At 40.8% G+C, this 25,811-nt stretch overlaps 3 protein-coding genes across 6 annotated transcripts; 1 reads left to right on the top strand and 2 right to left on the bottom strand.

The window, feature by feature from the left end:
- Positions 1–55: 55 nt before the first annotated feature.
- Positions 56–3,686, top strand: akr1a1a (aldo-keto reductase family 1, member A1a (aldehyde reductase)). The gene is made up of 9 exons (XM_088297056.1): positions 56–123; positions 890–979; positions 1,098–1,217; positions 1,878–2,029; positions 2,099–2,300; positions 2,783–2,832; positions 2,910–3,059; positions 3,260–3,419; positions 3,508–3,686. The coding sequence occupies exons 2-9, from the start codon at positions 899–901 to the stop codon at positions 3,571–3,573; spliced, it is 981 nt and encodes a 326-aa protein (XP_088153182.1). The 5' UTR covers positions 56–123; positions 890–898; the 3' UTR covers positions 3,574–3,686.
- A 623-nt stretch (positions 3,687–4,309) lies between these two features.
- On the bottom strand, positions 4,310–16,436 carry vcp (valosin containing protein). Its single transcript, XM_088297067.1, has 17 exons — positions 16,282–16,436; positions 14,930–15,041; positions 14,676–14,848; positions 14,460–14,602; positions 14,240–14,370; positions 14,037–14,168; positions 11,171–11,273; positions 10,049–10,182; positions 9,757–9,892; positions 8,696–8,808; positions 8,453–8,617; positions 8,254–8,376; positions 7,953–8,165; positions 7,570–7,878; positions 6,209–6,364; positions 5,984–6,138; positions 4,310–4,879 (listed from the first exon to the last, which is right to left on the bottom strand). The coding sequence occupies exons 1-17, from the start codon at positions 16,296–16,298 to the stop codon at positions 4,774–4,776; spliced, it is 2,421 nt and encodes an 806-aa protein (XP_088153193.1). The 5' UTR covers positions 16,299–16,436; the 3' UTR covers positions 4,310–4,773.
- A 986-nt stretch (positions 16,437–17,422) lies between these two features.
- On the bottom strand, positions 17,423–23,883 carry fancg (FA complementation group G). Of its 4 annotated transcripts, XM_088305703.1 has the most exons (15): positions 23,717–23,883; positions 22,206–22,388; positions 21,350–21,434; positions 21,137–21,262; positions 20,860–21,032; positions 20,622–20,760; positions 20,273–20,403; positions 20,036–20,182; positions 19,799–19,959; positions 19,559–19,622; positions 18,532–18,845; positions 18,425–18,465; positions 18,180–18,353; positions 17,759–17,870; positions 17,423–17,710 (listed from the first exon to the last, which is right to left on the bottom strand). In XM_088305703.1, exons 2-15 carry the CDS (start codon positions 22,287–22,289, stop codon positions 17,593–17,595), a joined length of 1,869 nt encoding a protein of 622 aa, XP_088161829.1. In that variant the 5' UTR covers positions 22,290–22,388; positions 23,717–23,883; the 3' UTR covers positions 17,423–17,592. The 4 variants fall into 4 exon arrangements, with proteins under 4 accessions (XP_088161829.1, XP_088161832.1, XP_088161830.1 ...); XM_088305706.1 differs by lacking the exon at positions 23,717–23,883 and having other exon boundaries at positions 17,423–17,686; positions 17,759–17,855; positions 22,206–22,434; XM_088305704.1 differs by lacking the exon at positions 23,717–23,883 and having other exon boundaries at positions 17,759–17,855; positions 22,206–22,434.
- Positions 23,884–25,811: the final 1,928 nt, after the last annotated feature.

Here is a 25,811-nt window from a genome sequence, read left to right on the forward strand (position 1 = left end):
GGACATCAGCTTTGGTTACAGATCAACAAGTTAGAAAGACTTTGACCTTGGTCTGTTAAAAACCATGCAGATCATTTCTCTCCAGCACTGGATGACTCGCGTACCTAAAAAAAAGAGATCCAGGTAAGACCATGCCTTTTTCTCGCTTTTTACAATCCAATGGAATCAGACGGAACAGGCGACTTGTGTTAAGACCAATTCAAATCGTGATTACTGACGCATGGAAGGGCTGCTGAGATGAACTGCATTAACAACTTACTGTGACTAATGCTGTATCGGCGCATCAGCTATTTCTGGCAAGCAAGCAGAGTTCACTGAAGGTTCAATTATGCCCATTTATAACTCCAAAATATAGCCAAGCAAATTTGCATAAAATACTTTGTGCTCTTGTCGGGTTGAATAGAGTGCAACCGTCTATGCATCGTCCACGGATAAATGGGTTCAGAAGTGGATACCACACACAGGCACTCAATAGTGTGAAATAACCAGAGCTGGGCACTTGACCCTTTTTTGCCGGTCAGTCCCCCACGCTCCTGCCGCGATCTCGGTACCATTCCTCGACCCTCCAGCCTTATTCATAAAAATTGACGGACTGCCCAGCTCGGGAAACAACTAAGTACAAATACTGTGTTGTGGCACTTTAGTCGATTTTTCAGATGTCTACTTGAGTATTTTACAAAGCATAACTGATAGTAACAAATCATGTTTAATGTTGCTTTTATTTAAGTAAAGGAGTCATGTCGGTACTTCTACTTTTATCCGAGTCTTTCTTTCAGCACTGTATCTGTGCTTTGACTTTGACTACAGTTTGAGTACTTTTGCCACCTGTGATGCTAATCAGTAACTATCAGGTGACTGCACCCTCTCACTTGGTTTGTCAACTGCACAGAGGTGGAACATGAGTGCCTTCACGACTTTAACGACAGGCCAGAAGATGCCCATGGTTGGTCTCGGAACTTGGAGAAGTGCGCCGGGGCAGGTATCTACTCATTGGACCCTATAAATGGTGCTAGATCGCACACATTCAACATTCTTTACAGACACATACTTAATATTGTGTACCGAACGTTCATGCAGATGCAATTGATTGATTTCAGGTCAAACAGGCTGTGCTGACCGCTTTGGATTGTGGCTATCGACACATCGACTGTGCGGCTGCATATGGTAATGAACAGGAGGTGGGAGAGGCTCTGGATCTCAGGGTCGGTCCAGGCAAGGTGATATTGTCAAGCATTTAATAAAAGTCATTTATTTTCATTTCAATTTACAGACTCATAGACACACGTGTTGCATAGTTCGGTTTTTGTGGGATGCAGAGCAGTGAGATGGGCCTGTATATCCTTTGAGTCATTGCTTGGCTTGTTCAGTTTTGGCAGGGCGATCACCGTTGCATGGCGTCAGATCTTCACCAACTTTAGGTGTTGGAAGCAAGCGGAAAGGCAAGAGTAGAGCGAATCATTCAGCTTCTTCCCTTAATGCTTTATGAACTCTACATTGATACCATCTATGCCTGGCGCCTTGCTGGTATTCTGGAATTGGATGGGCTGCTCCCTTTCCTGTGCCGAAACGTCCATAGAACAAAGTCGCATCCTACGGCCTTGAGCAACTCATTGACTGTTGCAGGATTTTAGGGAACCCTAACCCTACGACTCCTAATACTATCCCTACCCATACCCTACCCCTAAACCTAACCATAACCATAACCTTAACTCTAACCCTACCCCTTACCCTCACCCTACTCCTAACCCTAAACCGACCCCTAACCGTACCTCGAACCCACCCCTACCCCTGATCCTACCCGAAAGGTAAACCACTTGGGAGTTTTTTGACATGACAGGAAAAGTAACCCATGCGTTCTTTTGTTTTCTTCCCTGCAGGATTTGCGCCGTGACCAAGTGTTTGTGACATCTAAACTGTGGAACACTAAACATGAGCCCTCAGATGTTGAAGAAGCGTGCAGGACCACCCTGGCCCACCTGGGTCTCTCCTACGTAGACCTCTATCTGATGCACTGGCCCATGGCCTTTCAGTGAGTGATTGCGACACATTGCACTGAACTGTATGTCTGAGTCATGTTGTATGTTTTTCATGTGTTCAGACCTTGTCCCGGAAAGGAGCTGATGTCTCGGCGTGAAGATGGAAGTGTGTGCTACTCTGACACACACTACACAGACACTTGGGCTGCCATGGAGGACCTTGTGGACCGAGGCCTCGTCAAGGCCATTGGGCTGTCCAACTTCAATGCGAGGCAGATGGACGACGTCATCAGAATGGCCAGACATAAGCCTGTGGTGAACCAGGTAAACCACACTTCCCTCCACACACTCAAAACTGAAAACTGCAGAGTTAAAAGTAACCCAAAGTGGGTGAAATTGCCAACCCAGGACTGAGCCAATGCTGGGTTTGAACATTGATGATGTTTTGCTTTCTTTCCATTTTCATTTTTATAACTATGTGTGTTTATTCGTTCAATCAATCAATCAATCAATTACAGTATGCCTATCACATGTGTCGAGGATTTGACCCAATACAATGGGCCAAGATTTTGATCCAACAAGGGGTAAAAACTAGTCAAACTGATGAGTTACAGTTACCAGGTTATTAGTATGACTGTGGTTAAAATAAGACAAATTCTATTACAAACAATAAAATTAAAAGCCTGGTTTCTTAAAAATGGATCAGTCAAAGCTAGCAGCATCAAAGGAACTGTCAGATGCTCTGGACATTGTGAGCAGGCTCATAGTCAAAAACATTTAAGTTTCATCTCTTTTTGTTGCTGCAGGTGGAATGTCATCCATATTTTTCCCAAGCAGATCTTGTGGCTCACTGTCGGTGAGTATCCAAGTTGGATTCCTCCTTTTTTTTTTTTTTTACTAAAAGCAGAGGCTGTCCCCATACACATGCCTCAGGTCAGTGGAAGTTTCCCTGACAGCTTACAGTCCTCTGGGCAGCGGGGATCGACCCTGGGCCTCTGCCGAGGAACCTTGTCTCCTGCAGGATCCCCAACTGGGAGAAATATCTCAGCGATACCACAAGACACCTGCCCAGATCATACTCAGGTTTGAGGGTTTCAATTTATAACCATTTGTATAATCTGAGATCCAACACTAGAGCTGTTCCAACAAAAATTAAGATGCATATTTATCACTATCTACCACGATAATATTTCAATTTTGTCTCGTTTGATTAAACGGGTTTTACTATAAGTAGTGGCCAAGATGTGCACACGTGTCAAAATGTCATCAATTCCTATCTGCAGGTGGCACATTCAGAGGGGCCACGTGTGCATCCCCAAAAGTGTGACCCCTTCCAGGATCCAGCAGAACCTGCAGCTTTTTGACTTTGCCCTGTTAGAGGAGGACATGAAGCTGATAGACGCCTTTAATCGCAATCAACGCTTCATCGCCCCAACGGTCGAGGTGATTACATGCATGAATTCAAGTAACGTGTCAGTGTTTTTGTTGTCAACAACTCATCTGAAAGCATGAATCGTTTGCTTTCCCACAGAGGAACGGCAAAAGACTTTGGCGAGATGCTGAACACCCTCATTTCCCATTCCATGAGCCTTACTGAGTCAAAACAAAGCAGCCTCTTCCCTCCACTCAATTTGGATATTAAAGAGCATTTATGTCCAATTTGTTATCCCTGAAATTATTTCATTTAAATACTGCTTAATTGAAAGTGTAATGTCCACAATAATCGTTCATAGAGGTTTATTGGTGGTATCTAATTTGCTGCAGTGTGTGCAGAGCAATAAAACATTTCATATTTTACCAAGGAATGAATGGTGATTTTTTTAAGGGTTTATGGAATATCTAAGAAATGAAGTTAATCCTGTACATCACATCAAATCACTTAACGTAATCTGGTTAATTGTACCCGCCTAGAGGTGTGCAACACACAACGTATAAGAAATTTTCACCATGTAGTAATTTTAGTGCATTTACCACTCAAAGAGGTTTCTTCAGACCACAAAATATCCCAAACTAGAGGGATATTTTTATGAAAACCAAGGTTTAACTTTATCCTAGACAATAGAAAGAGCAATCAGTGGCCAAATAAAAAGCTTTCCAATAAACATTTTTGACAATTTGTAGACTGGTCCGTCAGAAATTGTTGGGGCTGGCACACATGGATTGTGGGCTGAATGGCAACTGGGAGTGCTGCAATTGATTTCCCTGATCAAACCCTGTTGCAGAGTGACACGGTGCCGTCAGCAAGCAGGTTTGCCTATCACACCACTGGTTTAGATCACACCAACAGAGCATTGACAAGGAATGCGTCAGTAAAATCATTTGGCGCCAAGACATTTGTAACACGTGAGATTTTATTTTCAACAACATAACCTTGACAAATTTAATAACATTATATGCTACTGTTTTATTTAAAAAAAAAAAAAAACAACAAAGGAAATTTAGCGATTTTTTTTTCTCCATTTCTCAAGGTCTAGCATAGAATCCCGCCACTAACTGCATCATAGTATATTGAAAACGAGGCCACTCAATAATCCCCCCCCTCCCGCGCTGTACCCCTCCCCACTGGAACAGCTCCATTACTCACCTTTCATTTGCAAATATCCCCTTCTCCCCGCCCACAACAAAGCCAGGGCAAGCGAAGTGGCAACATGCTGTCTTCGAGGGAACTCATACAAAAAAAAAAACAAAAAAACGGAGGAACACAAGAAAGAAGCACAAAGTCCTAAAAAGGTGGAATCTGGTGAGAATTTGTACAGGAGTCATCCCTGTGCTGACCACTATGGGGCAGTGTGTACATTTATCCATAAAGGTCATCGTCGTTATCTTCATTGAATACAGGACCCGTGCCACTTCCTCCTGTACCGTGGCTTGGACCGCTGCCGCCTGTGGTACTGTTGGGGAACCTGAAAAACATGACAAGAGGATTTAGAAAGTACCAGAACACGCCAAAATATGCTTTTCATGTCCTGACACAAAGTAGTAAATTGAATTGTTTTAAAATGCGGATACTTGTGGACCTGTACACTGTTCTGATAAGTTAAATGAACCAAAACTAGAAGCAGCCATTAAAATTACCCTTGAATAAAATCGCATACTTGCAAGAAATAACGACCAAGTCATTTTCAAACCGTTTTTTACCCTATTGAAGATGCCGCACCAGCTAAAATGTCGTTTTACTTCTAGTGAAATTATTAACATACAATTCTATGTCTGGTTGATGTTTTTGTGTCAGTAAGTTTTTTTACTTAAGAACACTTTTCAGAAAACACAAAAGAAAAAAGGAATATTGATTGTTATTTTTTTAATAAATTAATTTAAGTCAAATCTATTTACATAGCCCTTAATAGCTGATCCACTGATCTTAAAATAAAAAAATAAAGAAAGAAAAAAAATAAAGAAAAAAAAACTGAGAAACTTTGAAACCTTGAGACTAGGCTGAATTTCAGGCGTAGAGTTGAATTATCTGTTTAACTGAGGAGACGTTTAAGGCAAAAAATACGTTTTGTCAAAATACACCATAACCATTATTTTAAGAGGGTGATAAGTAATTTTCCAAATTACCATTACAAGAAAACCCCTCATATTCACCTCTTTGCAACTTGGAGCCTAGTTCTATGTTATTCATGAAAACTCACCTCGTCATAGTTTTTGTGCTCAGGTCAAATAAAAAAAGAAAAAGGTATTACTTAGCTTTGTGGCATCTTGTATATCACTATTTAGTCAGCACTCACAAAAACTGCGTGTATCAAAATAACAAATTGCTAAGAAATAAGGGCCACCCAGATATGAGCCGATGTCTATACTTTGCCTGGGTCCGGTTTAAACGAGTGATCATTTTGCAAGAGGAATGCATGTTGCTGTATTTGTGGACCGTACATAATCTCTAAACCCGCTGCATTACTCTTCTAAAATGATGCCCATTAAAAAAAAAAAAAAGGGGGTGGGTGGGTGGGGGGAGGGGCATAATGTAATATGAACGCGTTCATGAATCAAGTCCAAAAGTGTACCGAAAGCTGCCGAAGCCACGACTCTGCTGCAGTGTCTGTGCGAACATCTCGTATTTGCGGATGTCATTGTCGCTGACGGAGCGGCGGGCGAATCGCATGGCCTCCTCAAAATGGTCCTTCCTGATCTCAGGCACGGGGTCATCCTCTTCCACCTCCTACAAAATGAACACGTGTTTGAAATATACTGATCGCCAAGAGAAGGCGAGAACGACGAGGTTGACTGACCATGGCTAAAGGATTGGTCTGCCTCTCCCTCTCTCGGCGGATCTCGTTTTCGATGCTCTCTCTAATGGCCAGTTTACACGCCCGCTGGCAGATCTCTGTGAGGTCAGCTCCAGAAAAGCCATTGGTCATCTTCGCCAGGTAGTCCAGGTTCACATCCTGGAATTACATTGGGAGGAAAAACAAAACTAAATTGAAGTCATTATCCAAGATGCAGTGTTTGGATGAGACCTTCCAGCAGTATTCCCTCACTTTAGTGCGAAAGCACTCAGTTAGCGTTGCAGTTTTGTTATTCCATATAATTGATATTTATGACCCAGAAGTGCTTACTCACGTCCCAGGTTGGACTTGAAAAAAACATTTTCACAAATATGTCAAACTTTAATGGGGGTGTAATGGTGCATGCATTGTGTTTGTTATTTTTCCTCAATGAACATATTGAGTGAGGGACAGGAAATCTCACTGCCTTTCAGTCTAGCCACACATTTTCTCTGGACTTTCAGCATTTTATTGGCTCATAAGATGGAGCCAAAGCAATAAATTCTATTGGAATTATTTGGGCATAATCAACCCTGGTCAAATTGTTGCACTTAACAATTTACATTGCGCATTCCTAAAAAGATGAGATCAGTGCCAGGAGCCATGAAAGGTTGTGGTTGTATTTTGTGTAATTGAATTTTGCTATACGCGTTTCTTAACATACCATTACAGTGCAGGCCACAGAGCACTTCTGGGAGTGGGCCATTGTGTCTCGTCACGTGCGCAAGCAAAAACCCATTGCGTGTTATGAATGGGTATCATGTTACTCTCCAGTGTGTTTTGAACAAGCTCAGGGTTTTTCCTGCGTTCAAAATTAAGTGGCAGCCGGCCACAGATAATTTTGTGCTGCCCTCAGCCAGAAGCTCCAGCTGTGTTGATTGAACGATTGATATCCCTCTGTGGCAGCTACGCATTTTAGCGGCAGTTGCAGCATTGTGTCACTATGGAGGGGCTGTATCAACAACAGTGCACCAGAAAGACTAAAAAGCAACTACGGAAGAAGGAACAGATCAAATCACAATTTGCATAACACAGCAAAGCCAAACAATATGCGCGTGAAACGTTTTTTTATTACTCTTTCCAGATCTTCTAAAAAACACAGCAAATGGCTTTGACAAGAAGAAGTGGAAAAATCGAATGTACCTGACTCAGGCAAACTGAGGAAAGCATGCTTTGTTACTTATGCCAAAAGCACTGTGGCCCAACACTACAGGCAATTGCAGCGCCATAAAACCCTGATCGGAAACACCTAAGATTTTAATAAGTCTAACGATGTTTAAAATGTGTGGCAGTGGTAAAACTACGAGAAAGATCTTTTTGTTCACCTTGCTGATGGGACTCTTGCGGAGGTTAGCCTTGAGGATGCTCATTCGGCTCTTCTCGTCAGGCAGGGGGATGTAGATGAGCTGGTCCAGACGACCAGGTCTCAGGATGGCGGGGTCGATGATGTCGGGTCTGTTTGTGGCGCCGATGATGAAGACGTTCTTCTTGCTGGACATGCCGTCCATCTCGGTGAGGATCTGGTTGATAACGCGGTCGGCCGCTCCGCCGCCGTCTCCCACGTTGCCGCCGCGAGCCTTCGCTATGGAGTCCAGTTCATCAAAGAAGAGAACGCAGGGAGCCGCTTGACGAGCCTGAAGTATACAGACGCCGGTTACATTTTGTGAAGATGTGAAATCATTTTGACAACGCCAACGGGGTCACCAACCTTGTCAAAAATCTCTCTGACGTTTGCCTCAGACTCTCCAAACCACATGGTGAGCAACTCTGGTCCTTTGATAGAGATGAAATTCGCCTGGCACTCATTGGCGATGGCTTTGGCCAGCAGAGTTTTACCACAACCAGGAGGCCCATAGAAAAGCACGCCTTTGGACGGGGTCATGCCAAACTTGAGGAACTTGTCTGGGTGCTCCACTGGATACTGAATTTAAGTGGTTTGAAGAAGACAATTTATGAAAGCTTGCAAATCGCATTCTGATAAATGTTTCAGTTACATTGGGTTTCCATACCTGAACCAATTCTTGCAGCTCTCTCTTGACATCTTCCAGTCCACCAATATCCTCCCATGTAATGTTAGGAACTTCAACAACTGTCTCTCGGAGAGCTGATGGGTTGCTCTGGCTCAGAGCCCACTGAACATTTTATTTATTTAAGTAAGTGAACATCGTTACAAGAAATCTGAATATTGCCCTCCATGTACATGTTTACCTTGAAGTCATCCATGGTGACGGCCAGAGAATTCATGACTTCAGCATCAATGGTCTCGTCCTCCAGATCGATCAGGTCCATCTTCTTTCTGATGGCCTGCAGTGCCGCCTCAGAGCACAGGGCGGCCAGATCTGCACCCACGTGGCCATGGGTCTCATTGGCTACCTGCCACAGCATACAAACAGCTCAATAATTCGAACAATAACCGCTAATCGATGGTACATTATTAAAATGGGTACAAACCTGTTCCAGGTCTACATCATCAGCCAGCTTCATGTTTTTGGTGTGAATCTGGAGAATCTCTAGTCTGCCAGTGGCATCTGGAATGCCAATATCCACTTCCCGATCAAAACGACCTGAGAGCATTTAAACATGCGTATGAGGGCTATTGAATGGCAAATTGAATTACAGCAAGAACACTGAACCCCTAATGTGCTACGCTTCACCATCTAAATGAGCATGAGCGTGCCAAAGACCCGATTCATTCACTTCCAAGCGAGACTGTCAGAGTGTGAATAACAGCAACCAAGAGCGACGAGTCAAAAATGCTCCCGAGTATATGGGAATGCTTAGTAGGCGAAAGAGCATTAAATTGAACTGTTAAGCAATCAGCCAATAAAGCCCATAGAGGTTGTTGATTATCAACACCTTTGTCATAACTTTGCTATTATCCTCTGACACCGCCCAGGTATTGAAGAGTTTGCAAACTTGGACGTTGAACTGGAGAGACAAAACACTTGCAGCTTAGCTTTGCTAGCAGGTACGACTGTTGTTGACTTGTGGACTGTGAGGGATCCTGGAGGTTAATTAAACTAAGTTGTTTGAAACTAAAATGGATTTTTTTTTTCCATAGGCTGACGCCACTGCAATAGTGTGTGTTTTTCAGTGAAATTACAATTAGTAACTCATTCAAGTTCACTGCTTAAATGTTAACCAAATAGTGAATTCTGATTTGGATGCGAGGCCGAGTTCTAATTTGGATAGCCCGTAATGGCAAAAGAGTCGAAGGACTTCACAAGCCCACAGTTAAAGATCAGAGACATCCCCTAATCAAACCTGGGAAGGCCAAAGCAGACTCCAACACAAACTCAGAAATGATGCAGCCTCACTAACACAAGCAGGCTCTGGCAATAATAAGCAAAACAAAATTATCCAATCCTATCGCTTTTTTCAAAGGAAGCGTGAACTAGGCATGGAATCAAAACTTTCTTCAGTGAGCGGATTAATCAAACAATGCATCGAAATAAATCTCGCTAATTTGTGTCAAACAGATGCTTGACGGTGAACATGATGATTGCTGTTACCGAATCTCCTCAGAGCTGGGTCGATGCTGTTCGGTCTGTTTGTGGCGGCCATGACGATGACATGAGCTCTCTGTTTGAGGCCATCCATCAGAGTCAGCAGCTGCGACACGATGCGCCTCTCCACTTCGCCATGGGTCTGCAAAAATACACAGCACAACAGCATTTATATGGAATTATATATATAAATATATGTACCCAGTGCAGTGTTTTGTGTTTTTTTTTTTTAACTGAGAAAAAGCGAGAGAGACAATGTAACCTATACATTAGAAACCCCTGTCGCTCTTTGGCTCACCTTCTCTCTCTTAGGAGCAATAGCATCAAGCTCATCAATGAAGATGATGGCAGGAGCATTTTTCTCTGCTTCCTCAAAGGCTTTCCTTAGGTTACTCTCGCTCTCTCCAGCCAGCTTGCTCATTATCTCGGGCCCTTTACAAACAAACATGTTTTTAGAGGAATGCAGACGTTTAGAAAAAGACAACAATAGCTGGGTTTTTATATGGAGCCATGTATTCCAATTAGAAAGGATCCAAATGCCCAAACGGAATGAAAATGCTCCATATAAACACCCCAATCGGAATAAAAAGGCTGAATCCAAAAGAAATTTCAGATTCACAGGGGTGATGTATTCCTTTTGCCGATCCGAACAAGCGTCATGTTAACAGTTCAATCGCAATAGCCAGGCTGCGTCCGGTCTGCGCATGCTCTGTATTGACGTAAATGCTTAGGGACGTTGTCGTTTACGCACTTTAAAATGGCAGCTTCTTAGCGGATCTCGTCTGCGACACGAGAACTTGTTTTAAAGTACAGATAACTCATTTATAATGGTGCTGCATTAATCAAGTGTTACTGTGCTAATAAATACATGGATGGACTCCACCTTGATAAATTGTGTGATTTTTATGTCGCTCTGCGCATGTCACACGGCTGATCTGATTGACAGGGTGGAGCATGTAAACGGGGGATCGGAAAAGATAACGTCACATGTAAACAGGTGAGCAGAGATCTTCATTCGGGATGATTTCAATCAAGCAAAAAAAGTCTCCATGGAAACTCAACGAATGACTTCACGGTGGCAGCAATCTACTAGTCAAGTCAAGTCAATTTTATTTGTATAGCCCTTAATCACAGACAGTCTCAAAGGGCTTTACATAACCACAACCGACATCCCTGATCTTAACCCTCAGGAGGGCAAGGAAAAACTCAAAAAACCTCATTAGGGGAAAAGTCAGGGACGTGCATAATCTGAAAAGAGTTAGGCTCAAACTGACAGTATTTTTATAAGATGGCCAAATGACAACTGCTGTGAACAGAAATAATAATTAAAAAAAATACTACTAATCTAGCCAGTTCAAATGACAATACATTCATACACGATGATGCATCATGCTGGATGACAAAATGAAGTCCTGCATACCATTGATCAGGAAGAAGAAGGCTCCAGTTTCATTGGCCACAGCTCTGGCAATCAAGGTCTTTCCAGTTCCAGGGGGTCCGTACAGAAGGATTCCACGTGGGGGCTGGAAAAAGCAATAGAACATGAATAGAACATACGTTGAGGACAAGTATCAAGTACGATTATATTAACATTATATTATCTCTTAAGGTAGAATATCGACACACCAGCATTAAAAGAGCAAGTATTGACAAATTGTGACCAAGTTAGCGCTCTACATCAAGTTTTGCACTGGTAGCACTGGTGCGACCAACTGACCGGGCAGGATTTGGTCACACCATTTTGTTGAGGAAGTTCAGCATGACCACTGATGTACAATCTTCTCAATTGGCATGCCGTTGTTTCATTTGACGTTAAGCTTGACAGTGACTCAAGCTATATTTGCTAAATATTTTCCTGTAATAAACTGTCTGCATCAAGCACCGGCTAGGCCAATTATTTTGATATAATAATTATTTTAAAAGACGACAGAGAAAAAAAAAAAAAAAAGGCTTCGCTTTTCTGTGAACATTATTTTGTGAAACACAGAGGGGCCTGCTCTTCATGAGGCCGTTTAAACTTCTTCACCTTGAGAAAACTATAACTTCACAGCCTGGCTAACATCTGAATCAATCTAGTGTGAACCCTCAAGACTGATTCGGATTAGCTATTTAAAGTTAATATCGGTTTAAAGGGGACTAATTTAAAAGCACTCTTTTTTTTATTTCTATTACTTATACAACATTTATTTTTGTTCAATTTGTGGTAAAGGGAGGAATTGCTTAAGAATTGAAGGTTCAAATTAAAGCAAAACAAAGTGATTTGCATTTAATAATTAGTTGGGGAAAAAGAAGGAATGACAGCAAAGCATACCTGAGCTTTTAATTCTACATGATCTGTTGTGACTAAAATGTGAATATCTGAAATCTACCACTGCTTCTGGCAGTACCTGTGCCAGATCTCATAGATGTCATAGCCTCTTTATGAAGAGATGAGATTTTGGGCTGTGGGACGAAGTGACTCCAGAACCACATTCGTGCATTTGCCTGCTAAAACAGCACATTTGTGTAAGCCTCGTTTGTTCAAAATGGACCGTAGCATACCAAAATTTTGACTTAAACTACACTTACATCAATAAAGATCAGTGATAAGAGCGGACAGCTAAACAACTTCAAATTAGATTCATTTGTATTAATGAAAAAAAAAACTGACAAGGATACGAATTGAAAAAGAAAAACTTTTTCTTTTTTTAAACACTACTGATATTTATTGTGCGAGACTGTTTGCAAAGGGAGAAAACTGCATGTTCATTTCAGGGTTTTAAAGTTGCAAATGTTTGCAAAATGTTGGCCAAATGTTTTCCCCAGACGTTCTGCAACAGTGTGTTTTTTTTTTTGTCCTGGTTCAAAATGCCATGGCGACAAGAAAAATACAGGCGAACTTTTAGTATCTTGAACGAACCCTGACGAGAACACAACATTCACTACCTTCGCAAACACAAATGGCAATGGCAAATGGTTGCCGCTCAGTGGGATAGTGGCTTTAGGGCACCAAAAGATTTTGTTTATTATTTGATCCATGTTTAATACCGGTGAAAATTTAACATATCAACCTCTAGAATGGAGGCTGGCATCCCAATTATTTGATTAGGTATTGTAAAAATAAGTGACTCGATTGACCATAGACTGCAATCAGGTAAAATAGCAAAGTGATTTCACCCCCACTATTGTACGTGATGTCATCTTTTGATAGTTTGATAGAAAGCCCACGTTGTTTTTATATATTTGTAGTTATTAATGTTTAATGCATGGATGGATTTTTTATGGGGGGGGGGTCTGTGAATGCATCTCATGTCTTGTGCAAAAGACGTCAATGATTACTTCTGCCTCCATTGTCGGAGACTTGTGACGTGTCAAAAAGTAATTAACTAGCTGTTTATTAGCGCGCTTCATTAGCTATTAAATATGATTTCGGGATGGCGTCATGTTGATGATGGTATATGATGTGATGGCAATAAAAACTGACGATGCCAAACCGAGAAGATGAGTCACACCAGCCACCAAATGCTGCTAGGGGGAACTTTGAAATAAAACCCTACTAAGGTTATTGCATTGACATCCATGTATTATTTAGGCTTTTTATTTTGGAGCTGTCCTTTCATTGTTTGTTGCCAAATTGTCGTGGCTTCCTTAAGCCGGAGGGTTTCTCTCCTATGTTTTAGCAAACGTGCAATGTGGATTGATGATGCTACCATCACGTGAATATGCACGCTTTTCTTTTTCCACTAACCAATCCGCAAGCCAAGAAAAAGTCTGAACCGAGGTGCAGGATCCTTACAGCTCACGGATCAAAGATGAAGAACAGTCAGTTAAAACATGCACTCGCGCAACCAAACGAAATTTTTTTTACCAGCGCACATTGTAAAATTGGGCTGCATTTGCGGGCAGAATGCACTCGGTGTCGAGCCCCTTGTACCAAGTCCAACAGCTGCTGCACGTGTGGTGTTTATGCGACACTCATTAGAAAATGTACTTTTTTTTCTCCTAAATAAAACATGTAATAAACTAATAACTATGCAAAAATGCAAAGCACATTTTTGTCAATTTCATTTCATCTTATGGCTAATGTACAAGACAGTTTCTACACATTTGCCATTGAGTTAACAAGATAGCAGCTCTAGCATGGATTTTTTTCCAGCCCACACTGTATGAATCACATAATTGTTGACAAAATACTGCAATACTGAGTTGTGCTATTATCCATCACCTCGTATCAAGCCTTAAGACTATGATTCCGAAAGATTAAGCTCCAATAGCAGAAAAACAAGGACATCCAAGTCAATGCGTACCTTGACACCTATGGCCTTGAAAAGTGCAGGGTGCCTAAGTGGAAGTTCCACCATTTCTTTGATCTGAGCCAGCTGCTTCCTCACTCCACCAATGTCATCGTAGCCAACCTCATTCAAGGATTCCTCTTCGTCCTGCACGTTTAATCAAAATTGTGAATACAGTAACAGTCAGCTTGTGGACAGCATGATGGTTCAGTACACACCTCTCTCCTGATTGGCTCGCCCTCACAGTGAATGACAGTGTCGGGAGCAACGATGCAGTAGGGAGAAGGATCAGTTTCCACCACTTTGAATTCAACGGCACGCATGCCTCCTCGGACCAGGAAAATATCACCTTCAAAATAAATTGGGTCATGTTCATTAAAAGTTATTAACTCACAGGAAAAAAAATATAGGAAGAAAATAGATCGGGCTGGCACTAACCTTTGCGAATGGGCCTGTAAGCCTCAAGAAAGTAGGGCTTGAGATAAACCTCAAACAGGTTGCCAGTGATTCCCTCTACTGTGTCATCTAATGGAAGGACATGGATCCTCTTTCCATACTTTACATCAGGACATGGCTGAATGCTGAGGGAAAACATTGTACTCTTTTCATCCAAGTTTAAGAAGAAGCCAAGACAGTTGTGCACCATTTTCTCACCTGATGACATCACCCAGTCGGACCCTCAGGTTGTTGCGGACCACCCTGTTCATTCGAACCTTTTCGTCAGAGCATGTATCATCAGATAATACAATGCACACAGTCTCGCGTCTCTTTTTGCCCTTCATTAGCACTGTGTCACCGCGAAAGAGCTGCAGCTCATCCATCTTAGTCTAGAAGCAATATTGGATACATTTGGCATCATTGGTATGCTAATAATTTTCAAACAGCATTCATATGTACAATTTGTGTACCTGGGAGAGAGACACAACACTGTTGTCTTCATTAATAGACTCATCTACAATCAGTCTGTTGGGCCTGTTCTTCTGTTTCAGAATTGCAGTGGCTAGGTCATCATTCTTTGATCTAGAAGAGTAAATGAAAACATGGGCTGTATTAACACGTTAAATAGCAATTGGGTTTTGGCTTGATTATTTAAACAACCCAATCTGTGGTCACTTGGGTTAAGTCATTGCCAAATAGATTGCATGATGTGCACACAAGAGTTTTGATTTTCGTTTGAGTGGTCATAGTTTGCAAGCAAATTTACGGTGGTCTGTTGTCAATATTTTCAAACCTTCAGAAAGTGAGGCTTCAACATAGGTAATACATCGCATTTTACGGATGGTTATTAAACGACAAAAATGTACTGAATGTATAAAATTATTTACTTCCGTGAACGTAAGTTTTGCTTATGAGCAGTAAAAAACAACATCTTAAATGAACAGTCATATTCCGAAAGATTCTGTGTTTGAGGTACTGTTACATTGCTTTCAGATTGCGTTTCGATTGCGTTAGCACGCCAATGTTAGCCTTTACGCTAAGTGACGGGCGAGCAAGCGAACCCAGATGACACAGCAAAAGAATCGGGAAGAAAAACTTTGGATAGCTTTCTCGATCCAAACAAAAATATAAATGCGTTGTTAAAACAGCCAAGTGTGGACTTAACTACGCCCTCCTTTCAGCGAGTGTCTTACAATCACCGGCTGAAACAATATTACACCTTTAGTGTTAACTTGGACACTGAGCATAAAAGCTAATGGTGCTATGCAGTTAGCTTTGCGGCACTGTTGAGAGAGGATGTGACGCTACAGGATAGCTTGGTAACATAGAGTATCAGCATTATTTTTGCGTGACCTTAATATCCACTACGTCTCAGCTTCAGACCAAGTCTAGCTGGGCTCCAAGCCGGTAGATTGTGTTTGTCTCGGCGCAAACGCCATCCTCAATGTAATGGTGGATGGCTTTGGCCTTGATGGCGTTGCTAAGCTAAGACGCGCAACAACCCGACAGCAATGACTGTGCTTTGTCAAGCCGTTGTCACAATACTGTTTCCTGAAAACGGAGAACGGGAGAACGACAGCGGGGGAGTCGGGCCAATCTGGCAGACAATTTGTAATGTATGTTCTGTATAACACCGCACTGTCGGTAGGTTTTTAAATGTTGTCGCCTATGCAGCCAATGGACAAGTAACTGACCCCGTTAGCTTTGTAGCTAAAATGTTAGCAGTCGGGCTAACTTTAATAAACTTGTATATACTGAGGACAGGTTAACATTACTTTTCGATAAACGATGTTTTAAAACATATATTAATGTGTCTACTTACTCCCCTCCCGATGCCATGGTTATCCACCTGGGTTACAACAATAAATACAGAGAATCTAGCTAAATTTGCGATGCTTCACCGGCTTTCGTTTTCCTACTTCGCGAAATATCACACGAATGTCCAGAGGTTTCCGTGGTTTTCTATACTAGTGTACAGGGCGCTTGATGCTCCATTGATTCTGATTGGTTGGTGTCGTTCATGAAATTCGTTAACCAATGGAAGAGTAGGAGAGTGTGACGTCACGTTGAGCAGCGTATTCCTTGGCCAATTGCAAATTAATAAATTGCAACTTTGGTCCGCCTACTTTGATATAATTGGCCAGTTAAGACAGTTGGTAAACATACAGTAAACCAATGACTGTGCACCGCGTTAAAGACTTGATAAAGCTTTAAATAACACTTCCATCCTACTTTTTCACAGTTATGTGATATATATTTTTTTAAATAACAATCAATTAAACGTGACACCTGCGTGTTTAATTTCCGACCAAACGGTGAAACAACTACGATAAGCGTGTCATTTGCGGAACTCTGTCATGCCGGAGACGTCAATGGAACGTGAGTTCTTTGATTGGTGTGTAGCTCGTTGACAACGTGGATGTGTTGGTACGTCAGAAGGACTCTGATTTCCTGGCGAATTGTTACAAAACCAAATAAAGTATATTGATAGTGGAGTTCCATTTATAACGTGTGCTTTGAGCCCTTGTGGGCCAAACAATCCAGGTTACATTTCTTTGCCAAGTTTACAAAAGAAACACCATAATCAAGTCAAATAAAGAACACACAGAAACACCACGTAGAAAATATTAATAGCGCAGCATTAATTAATGAAGTCACCAAAGTGTCCCATTTAAATTGTTCTTGTTATTCCTGACAACACTTAAGAACGTTATTTTAGTCTTTAGTTGAATTCATTGAGTTTAACATTTCAGATTACATAAACACAAAGAGCAGAATGCATTTTCATTTGTGAGGTCTCAGTCACAAAGACTAAAAGGAGCAGTGGCTGAAAGGTGGTGATCAAAGTGTTGCACATGAAGATTGTATACTCATTTTCCTTGAGTACTGTATTTTGAACGGGACATGAAACACATGATTACCCTGTTAGGTGCTCATGTCTATCTAAAAATAAATAATGCAAATGTCTTGTACCATTTTGTGTTTATTTATATAGCAGAATGTCCACAGAAAAACATTTGTTAATATTATCTTGTGAGCCAAGCAAGTATTTACACAAACCACCTGGCAGTATTTTTTTGCTGTCAACATTTGAAGAAACTTGCAAGGACATTTTCTTCACTGCTCAAGGGGGCTAGGTGGGATCAAGTTCATGTATTCTGAGGCGAAGCTCTGTAGAGTCCAACGTGGGTCCGAACTGGGGTTCCCGCAAGTACACGGGGATATTCCTGCAACACACAAACGAATAAAGACTAAAATATTAAAAGTACAGAAAAGTTCAAGGGTAGTGGGGGTCTTACTCTTCTGAAGGTATGCGGATGCTCCATGTCTTTTCCCAAATCGCAGCAGCTTCTCGTTTCCTATTGCGCCTCCACAGCACCTCTCCACACCACAGTCCTGCACCCATACCCTCTAGACAACGAGAGATGCAACTAGAGATGCAACTAGATTTACAGTGAAATGTTCTTGTGTGCATGCCTAATATGCATCGGTACCATATATATTAATTTCAAATCAAAGTCAGAAGCCCAAAAACTAAATCACAGTAAGAAAACAAAGCAAAACAAGAACTTAATACCAAATATCCCATTGACCTGTTCTGATCCAGTACACTGTATTATATATGCGTTATATATGATTTAGAAGAGGTGGTATAAAAGTATGTATGAATAAATCCAAATAAAAGTGGTTAAGTTATCAACCTATTCAAGCTTTGCACACCTGGAAAAGCCTGCAGGCTTAGCTGGAGATCTCTCAGGGCGTGTCCAGGCTGGTCAATCTGTGCGAAGCTAATGCCCCTCCAAGCAAACGAGAGCCCCTTCATCCTCTGAAGGATTTGAAGATCTGTTCTTTTTTCATCAACCATGTCTGCAGTGGGGACTTGAGGTTGGCACCCTATAAGTCAACGTGTAAGCTTTTCTCTCCACAGAAATTCTTTTTGAAGGTCTAACAAGAAAATTACTTGCCTTTCTGCTGAAAGTGCACCTTCACTAGCAGGTTTATACACCTAGGAGGCACAACAGAATCTCAAATTGGTAAAATATAGTGGTGAACTAAGTCCTGCCTTACAAACCTTGTGTAATGAGTCACAGCTTGTTTCCAATCCTGCATGTGACAGTAGCAGTGACCCTGGAGGAGGTAAGCCGCACCCGTCCAAAACATCATCGCCACTCGATCCTGTTCACTTTCAGCGCACACAGCTGATACCTCCACTCCCTCTTCTGGCTCTTTTAGCACCACACCCTGAGGCAGCAGCTCAGCCGTTGTGGTAATGACTTCTTCACATAACGTCATACAATCGACGGGCCGCTTGGCCATGAGCAAAGCGGTGCCAGCTTCCAGGTAAAGTTCAGGTAACCGGGGGAGGTGAGAGTCCTCAGACGATACCTGGAAGAGAGAGCTGGAGGTTTAACAACATGTGGAAATAAGTATTGGGGCTCACATCTTAATAAACTAATAAGTCATGGTTGGGCTTAGTTAGAAATGAGTCTTGTTCATCTCATCAAGACATTTTGGACATTTCTATGATTGTAATTTTTGGAAGTCCTTTTTCTGTTGCAGCGTAACTGTGCCCGAAACAAAGATAGGTCTCCGCGATGCCACCACCCTTGCAAGAACCTTTAGAAGAAGAGGCTTTGTTCGCCTCCATTTTGTGTGAATTAGAATAATTTTTACTAATCTCGTTAAATTATTTGTTAAATTACTTTTTGCAATACCTGCAATAATTAAAAAAAATAAATATATATATATATATATATATATATATATATATATATATATTTACCATTTTTATTTGATTAATTGGGTAAATGATTATGCAGTAAATTCATTAGCGGTACAGAAAATGGATGGAGGAACAGTTGAAATAAGCATGCAAGTTTATTTTATTATTATGAAATTACTATTTTACAAACATCTTTTTTTCCTCCCCCGTTGTCTTCAAATTACCTCGACCATGTCACAGATTAAATGATCACAAAGGTTTGAGCATTACTGCTCTACCAACTAGTTGAAAGTTTTTTCAGAAGCGTGTCCACAGTTCTTGCTGCAAAGGAAGACTTCATAGTTAAAGTGTATGCGGGCAAAGTGTTTCGCCTTACTCCGTGTTCTTCAGACTGTAGAACAGCCAGCAGGTCCAGATAATGTTCCACACCTTCAGACACTCTACAGAGTCAAACAGACATCTATTGATTATATTAACACGGATGAGCACATTAATGGTAGTGGCAAAAAATAAAAGAGATATTTAATCAAAATGATTCAGAAACAAAAAAGTTCAAGGTGCCACCATTAAACACAGCTCTTTTAACAGTGATCAAGCAGCAGGGATTCAGACGAACCTTGAATACAGCACACACTTCTGCGCCAGACAGTGAAGGACACAAGGAGCAGTTGGGACAGAAAGCAGACTGCGCAGGGCTTGACTCCGTAGAAGAACGGATGAGGAGAGGAGCTGATCGCTGGTTTTAACAGGTTCATTTGTGGAGGGCGACATCAGAGTCTGTAGAAAAATACAAATTTTCAACTTTCACAAGCATAAACCCCCAAGAAGCACGTAGGTATTGTGGTTTACCCACCGAGTGCAACAAACCAAGCATTTGTATCTCCGCCTGTGTGTTGCCTTGGTGCCTGAAGATGAGTAAACTCTGATATAAAGCAGCTACACAACTAAAATCTGTCTCCACCACTTTCCTGAAACACTGCAGTGCCATCTGAGGGCGTCCCTATTAAAAAAAAGAAAACATACACACACTTAATGCACGTCTGCATGCTTGCATCATCATTCACATGTGTCTACTTTAAAGGTAGGCTACCGTGAGGGCTAGACAGGAGCCAATGAGCAGGTGTGTGTATGCCACTAGAATTCTGGGAGCAGGTAGAGAGGAAGCAGTCTGCAGACATGTTAGTGCCTCTGAGCTTCGACCCTCATTTATTTTCTCGGCACCTTCATTCATCATAGTAAGAATTAGAACATCATTTAAGAAAGCAAGGTGATGGGAACCACAAAACCATTCAAATGTAAATTAAGAAACAAAGAAAATTAGCTTTACTAAATAAATTTGGTATAAATTGAAAAAAAATATATTTAAACATATTAAATTGAACTACTGGGAAAAAAATTGAGATTGTGTACCTAAAGTCAAGATTGGTAATATGTCAAACCTTGAGTGATGAGAGTGCAAATTTGCAACAATTCAAGAAGTTTTCTTGGTTCCATCACCAAAAGTGGAGTGTTTGGCGATATTTGCCTTGCTTCACTTGTCATGTCTTGAACTCTTGCAGTAAGAGAGGAAAACTCCCCCTGTAAGACAGGTGAAAATGATTGAAAAATCACACTATTCAAGGAATTTATTTTAATTGGACCAAATGAGACAACAGAAGAAATTCCTTCTTACTGTACCTGAAGTCCATCTATGTCTTCAAGTGCACAGTTGGCCAACCAGATAGCCCATTGCACGCACAGCAGGTTCTGCACACTAGAACTATACGCTTTGTTTTCTATTGACGTCAGAACTGTAGGCCAAACCTCTGGTGGTGAGGAGGCCATTGGCTCAACACCACTCATCTGTATAACTATTAAAAACAAAATGATTGCAGAAAGAGAAAGCATGGCATCGTGGTCTGAAACTTTCGGCATCACTCTATGCATTGGTATGCACTTTGTTCACAAGACTGACCTCTGTCCATAGTTTGTGCCATAACAATCTCAGCCTCTGACATTTTAGACAAAGCGATGGAAAGCAAACAAACATTGTACACCACACACAACTCCAATTGAGCATGATCTCCGAGTGGAGGAAGACCTGCAGGAGCACAATGCGGCATAAGAAAAGGATTATTCCTCGGACTTGACAGCACTAAATTCACTGACAAAACAAAAATAAACTAACCTTGTATTTTTTGTAAAAGTTTGTGGAACTCAGATGACAACAACGATATAGTGTGGTTCTGGTCTCCGCTTGAAGCATCTCTATTCTGCAGGGAAGATAAATAGAAGATCATTTGGATGAGAAGAAACACTGTCCAATCTCCATTGGTTAAGTAGTTAAAATATAACATGTCCTGCCATCAGCATTATTACCACTGCACTTATTTAGAGTACACATGAGCAGCTCATAAGGAATTATTTTAATGTTTTTTTTTTTATTATTATGATTTTTGTGAAGGAAAACATGCAAGTAAGAATTTCATTCATTCTTATTTTTTTCAAGGTTTTTATAGTGTGTATGACAATATAAATGTTGAGTCTTGAAAAATCCACATCCATCATGAAGCTATCAAATAATTCAGATACTATCATTTACAATTTCTGTCAAAAGTTGGATACGTGTAACTTTGAACTGTTGAGATTTATAACACATACCATATGGCGTTAAGAGGCCTTATATTGTATTCGGTACATTGCATTGCACCAGGTGTCCGTACAATCTGGACATATACGATAAAATACAACTTCAAATACAATTTCCAATACGAATACAACTTTCTATTCAAAGAACATTTTCAATATGAATTCAATCATTTGCAATGGAAATGTTAAAGTGTTTCGCGAAATCATTCGTGAACTGCAAGAAATAAATATTGCCTGGTATATTTTCTCATTCTATGAGTAGTTAATTTAAAGTAATATTAAAAAAATATTCAATGTCAATATCAACTCTTCATTCCATTTATGTATTTGTATGTGTACATTGTAACAAGGGCGCTTAAGGTGAGGAAACTTAACAGGAAATAAATCAACTTTACCTTCCATTTATTGACAAATTCGTTGTTTTCCTGGATCCATCTGTCTGACAACGTAGACGATGATTGTTGCCTTTTAGTGGACATTTCAGTGCCGTTTTCAGACAAAATGCTTCAACTTTCCCTCGTCTGTCGCACAACCGGAAATGTATCGTAAATATGTGAGACTCTCCTTCCCCCTTGTGGCTGGTGGTGACAAGAACAGCGGCAATTCGTTAAGCCTCTGGGTGGGTGGAGCCAAAGACACGTTATGGAAAATTGTCTGTATTTATATTTTTCTTCGATTTAAATATTGCAATTTAAGCACTTCCGAAAACTTCAAAGGGATGTGTCCGGAAGAAGGGCGCTGTCAGGCAGGGAGCGATGGCATGCCTTTCAAAATAAAAGGTAGGGGTAAAGTAGCAGTTAATGGCTTATTTCTGGCTTTGACAGCGAGAGAGAGCGAGAGAGAGAGAGAGGGTGGGATGAGGTAGCTCACTTGCATGAGACAAAACCAACCCCTAAAAGAAGAAGAAAACTGCACAAATTATATATATAGCATAGGTATATTAGTAAATATACTGTCGTTATTACTCTGTTCTTTTTTTTTAAATATACACTAGCAGAAATGGGATTTAGGCCCCTGGGAACGTATTCAATTGACACAAAAAGGATACTTTTTGACTTAATGTCATACATGCACTCAAAACTGCAGTCTGCCTTCCCCTTCCTCGATAGACTTTGAAGAAAGAACAGGCATGTTTCAAGCAACTCCAATGCTGTAATCAAGTTACAGCTGAGTCATGTTGAAACTGCTATGGCAGCCATTTTTTTCCAGCTGTCCCTGTGAAGGTGACTCTTATTTTCTCCTTTATTTCCTCTCATCTCAGTCCTCTGTCTGCCCTCGTTCCCTTTCATCCATGCGTCACTCTGCATTATCCCTTCAGCCTCAGTCCCCTGTTGTCTGCAACCTGCCTCGCGTGTTTTGGATATCGCACAACCTTTCTACTCCTCTTTCCCATCATTGTCTCAAATCAAAGTGCTCAAAATAAAATAGCAGTGAAGGTCCTGATACATGCACACCAGCAAAATAAAAAGAATGCGCTGGCAGTGACTGGTGTAAGTGTATGTTTAACACTAAATCTTTTGATCTCCAGTGATTCTCACCGTGTTGGGTTCCTTTATCTTGAGTTATACGTATACATTTTTAATATGCATTATTCGTTCATTGTATGTATTCTCAATTCATTATTTTATCACAGAGTAGAGTTTTTAAAACACATAACTTCTTGTATTCTTCCACCAAATTAACAGATTCTCACATCTAGCATCAATAGATGCACTGTATTGTAGACTGCAAAGCAATATAATATGAAACTGTTTTTTTCCTATGAAAATGACATGAAGGAATTCAAAGTATGCTTCACAGGAAAATTCAAGGACAGGATGAGGTCATGGGTGACATTGATGTGACAGCATTGGGAGCAAGAATGGCTGTCGCGGAGAAATTTACCTGTATGTGCTGATCCACTTACCCGAACAATTTTGCTTTCTGATTTGCAGAATGAAGTCATGGGCATAATCTTCTCGGAGCAGATGAGCAGAGGCATCTTATTTTCCTGTGTGAATGCTCATCCTGTATCATCACAACTCAGTGCACAGCCTCATGGTCATGCAGTTTTTCTGTATGCAGCCCGCAACTCATTTGGAACATAACATTTGTCAAAAATTACAATATTGTGTAAGTGATGTAAGGAAGCATCATGGTATAGAAAAAAAACAATGGAATTGTTTCATGTGGGTTTGTGTGCGTGGTGCCAAGACTCCCCGTGGGACTGGTGTGGATCTGCAAACTCACACTGCAGCAACAGAGCTTTAAGCATCAGCAGAATGCACAACCATGCTATGTCTTCAACAATTCATTCTGCAGTGCTTTTATTCTAGAAATAGCTTAAGTGTATTTTTACATTTAACGGAATGGATGTTTTCAGTTTGGCATATTTTTGTTGTTTGCCTTCATAGATAAGAACTCCATTTTACTGCATGCTATTTATACAAATAAAGAATTGTGAATCAATATTTAAACACCTTGTGGACCTACTAAAGTCTAATGTCCTGTATAAACTGCTATAGCATCCCACTGGCTTCAGGCGAAATCCCTCCCATGTATCTCTCTCTCTCTCTCTCTCTTGCTCTCTCTCGTTTTATATATATATATATATATATATATATATATATATTTTTTTTTTTTTTTTTAACTGTCAATTGATTATTTTTTAAATAATTAATCACAAAAAATCCATGATTAATTGCGATTAATCACATTTTTCAACTACTATTTTTTGCGAAGCTTGTAACAAATATTTACTTGAATAATATCTTGGAAATGGTGCAAAATCACCAAATATGATGTATATTTAATTCAAAGAGTCTTCTAACAGCTTTGAATACGATCTAAACGGAGACATCTTTACAGGCATTTTTCTTCTAGACATTTCTCAAAATTGCCCACAAGCGCCACACTCCAGCAGTGTTGGTTTGCAAGCCCCGGTGGTAACTTGAACGCAATGTTTTGTTCTGAGAATTGCTAAAGATGTACAGCGAATATGGCACAATACTTGCAAAGTATGCAAATTATTCAATAAATCACTTCATGATGCTGCACAGTCTGCTGTCGGTTTTATGACAGGGGGTCAATAATATGATTTAAGTACAATAAATAAAAATGTATGACTAAAAAATTGCTTTTACAGTAAAATGTGCATTACAAAATTTACTGTGTAGGTTGTTGGTGTTGAATAGAAGAAGTTAATAATTGTTCCACATATCCTACGCCAGGTACTTAAAGCACAGTGATTGCTGTGTGCAGGTATCTGCTCAGAGTCCAGTCAGGGGTGAGAGCTATGGAGTGGACTGTGGAACAAACGATTTTGAGGAAAAGGGGGTGCTGCTTTTTTTGTTGTTAGAATATTTCATTAAAACCGAGTAGTGGTCACAAATAGAAGTGTGCTTCTCTCCAATAAAATATGATTCAATAAATATCTCGATACATGGGGAACAATACGATTCAAGAAAGGCTTCAAGTAGAACAATTCGATTTGGTTCTAGTCTTTTTCATTCAATACGGTATGGCTGTATCTTTTGCGACGATTAATTATGAATATGAAACAACATGTAAAAACTCTCCGAAGCCTAAACTATTCATCCATCCATCCATTATCTGTATTGCTTCTCCTCACAAGAGTCGCGGGGGTGCTAGAGCCTATCCCAGCAATCTTCAGGCAGTAGTAGACCCTGAACTGGTTGCCAGCCAATTGCAGGGGTCACAAAGACAAACAACCATCTGCGCTCACACTCATACCTCGGGGCAATTTAGAGTGACCAATCGGCCTGCCATGCATGTTTTTGGAATGCGGGAGGAAACCGGAGTACCCGGAGGAAACCCACACGGGGGTGGAAAGAACATGCAACCCCCACACAGAAAAGGCCGGAGCCGGAATTGAACCCACAACCTCTGCACTGGGAAGCCATCGTGCCAACCAGTCATCCATTGCGCTGCATGCCCGCCTAAACAATTCAAGTTAATCATTTCAAAGAAACAACAAATCATCAGGACCACTGAAAAATGGA

The sequence above is a fragment of the Idiotropiscis lumnitzeri genome, chromosome 1 (genome assembly GCF_059441095.1).
Source record: "Idiotropiscis lumnitzeri isolate Australia: NSW breed Sydney's pygmy pipehorse chromosome 1, RoL_Ilum_1.0, whole genome shotgun sequence".
NCBI classification, from domain to species: Eukaryota; Metazoa; Chordata; class Actinopteri; order Syngnathiformes; family Syngnathidae; genus Idiotropiscis; species Idiotropiscis lumnitzeri.

Coding starts and splice junctions, on each gene's coding strand:
- akr1a1a (XM_088297056.1), top strand. CDS start 899: ATGAGTGCCTTCACGACTTTAACGACAGGCCAGAAGATGCCCATGGTT. Junction 980..1,097: donor GGAGAAGTGCGCCGGGGCAG/GTATCTACTCAT, acceptor GATTGATTTCAG/GTCAAACAGGCTGTGCTGAC. Junction 3,420..3,507: donor TCATCGCCCCAACGGTCGAG/GTGATTACATGC, acceptor GCTTTCCCACAG/AGGAACGGCAAAAGACTTTG.
- vcp (XM_088297067.1), bottom strand. Junction 8,618..8,695: donor ATGATGTAGACCTGGAACAG/GTTTGTACCCAT, acceptor ATGCTGTGGCAG/GTAGCCAATGAGACCCATGG. Junction 8,166..8,253: donor AGCTGCAAGAATTGGTTCAG/GTATGGAAACCC, acceptor ACTTAAATTCAG/TATCCAGTGGAGCACCCAGA.
- fancg (XM_088305703.1), bottom strand. CDS start 22,289: ATGTCCACTAAAAGGCAACAATCATCGTCTACGTTGTCAGACAGATGG. Junction 20,183..20,272: donor GCTCCTGTCTAGCCCTCACG/GTAGCCTACCTT, acceptor TTTTTTTAATAG/GGACGCCCTCAGATGGCACT. Junction 17,711..17,758: donor ATCCGCATACCTTCAGAAGA/GTAAGACCCCCA, acceptor TTAATATTTTAG/TCTTTATTCGTTTGTGTGTT.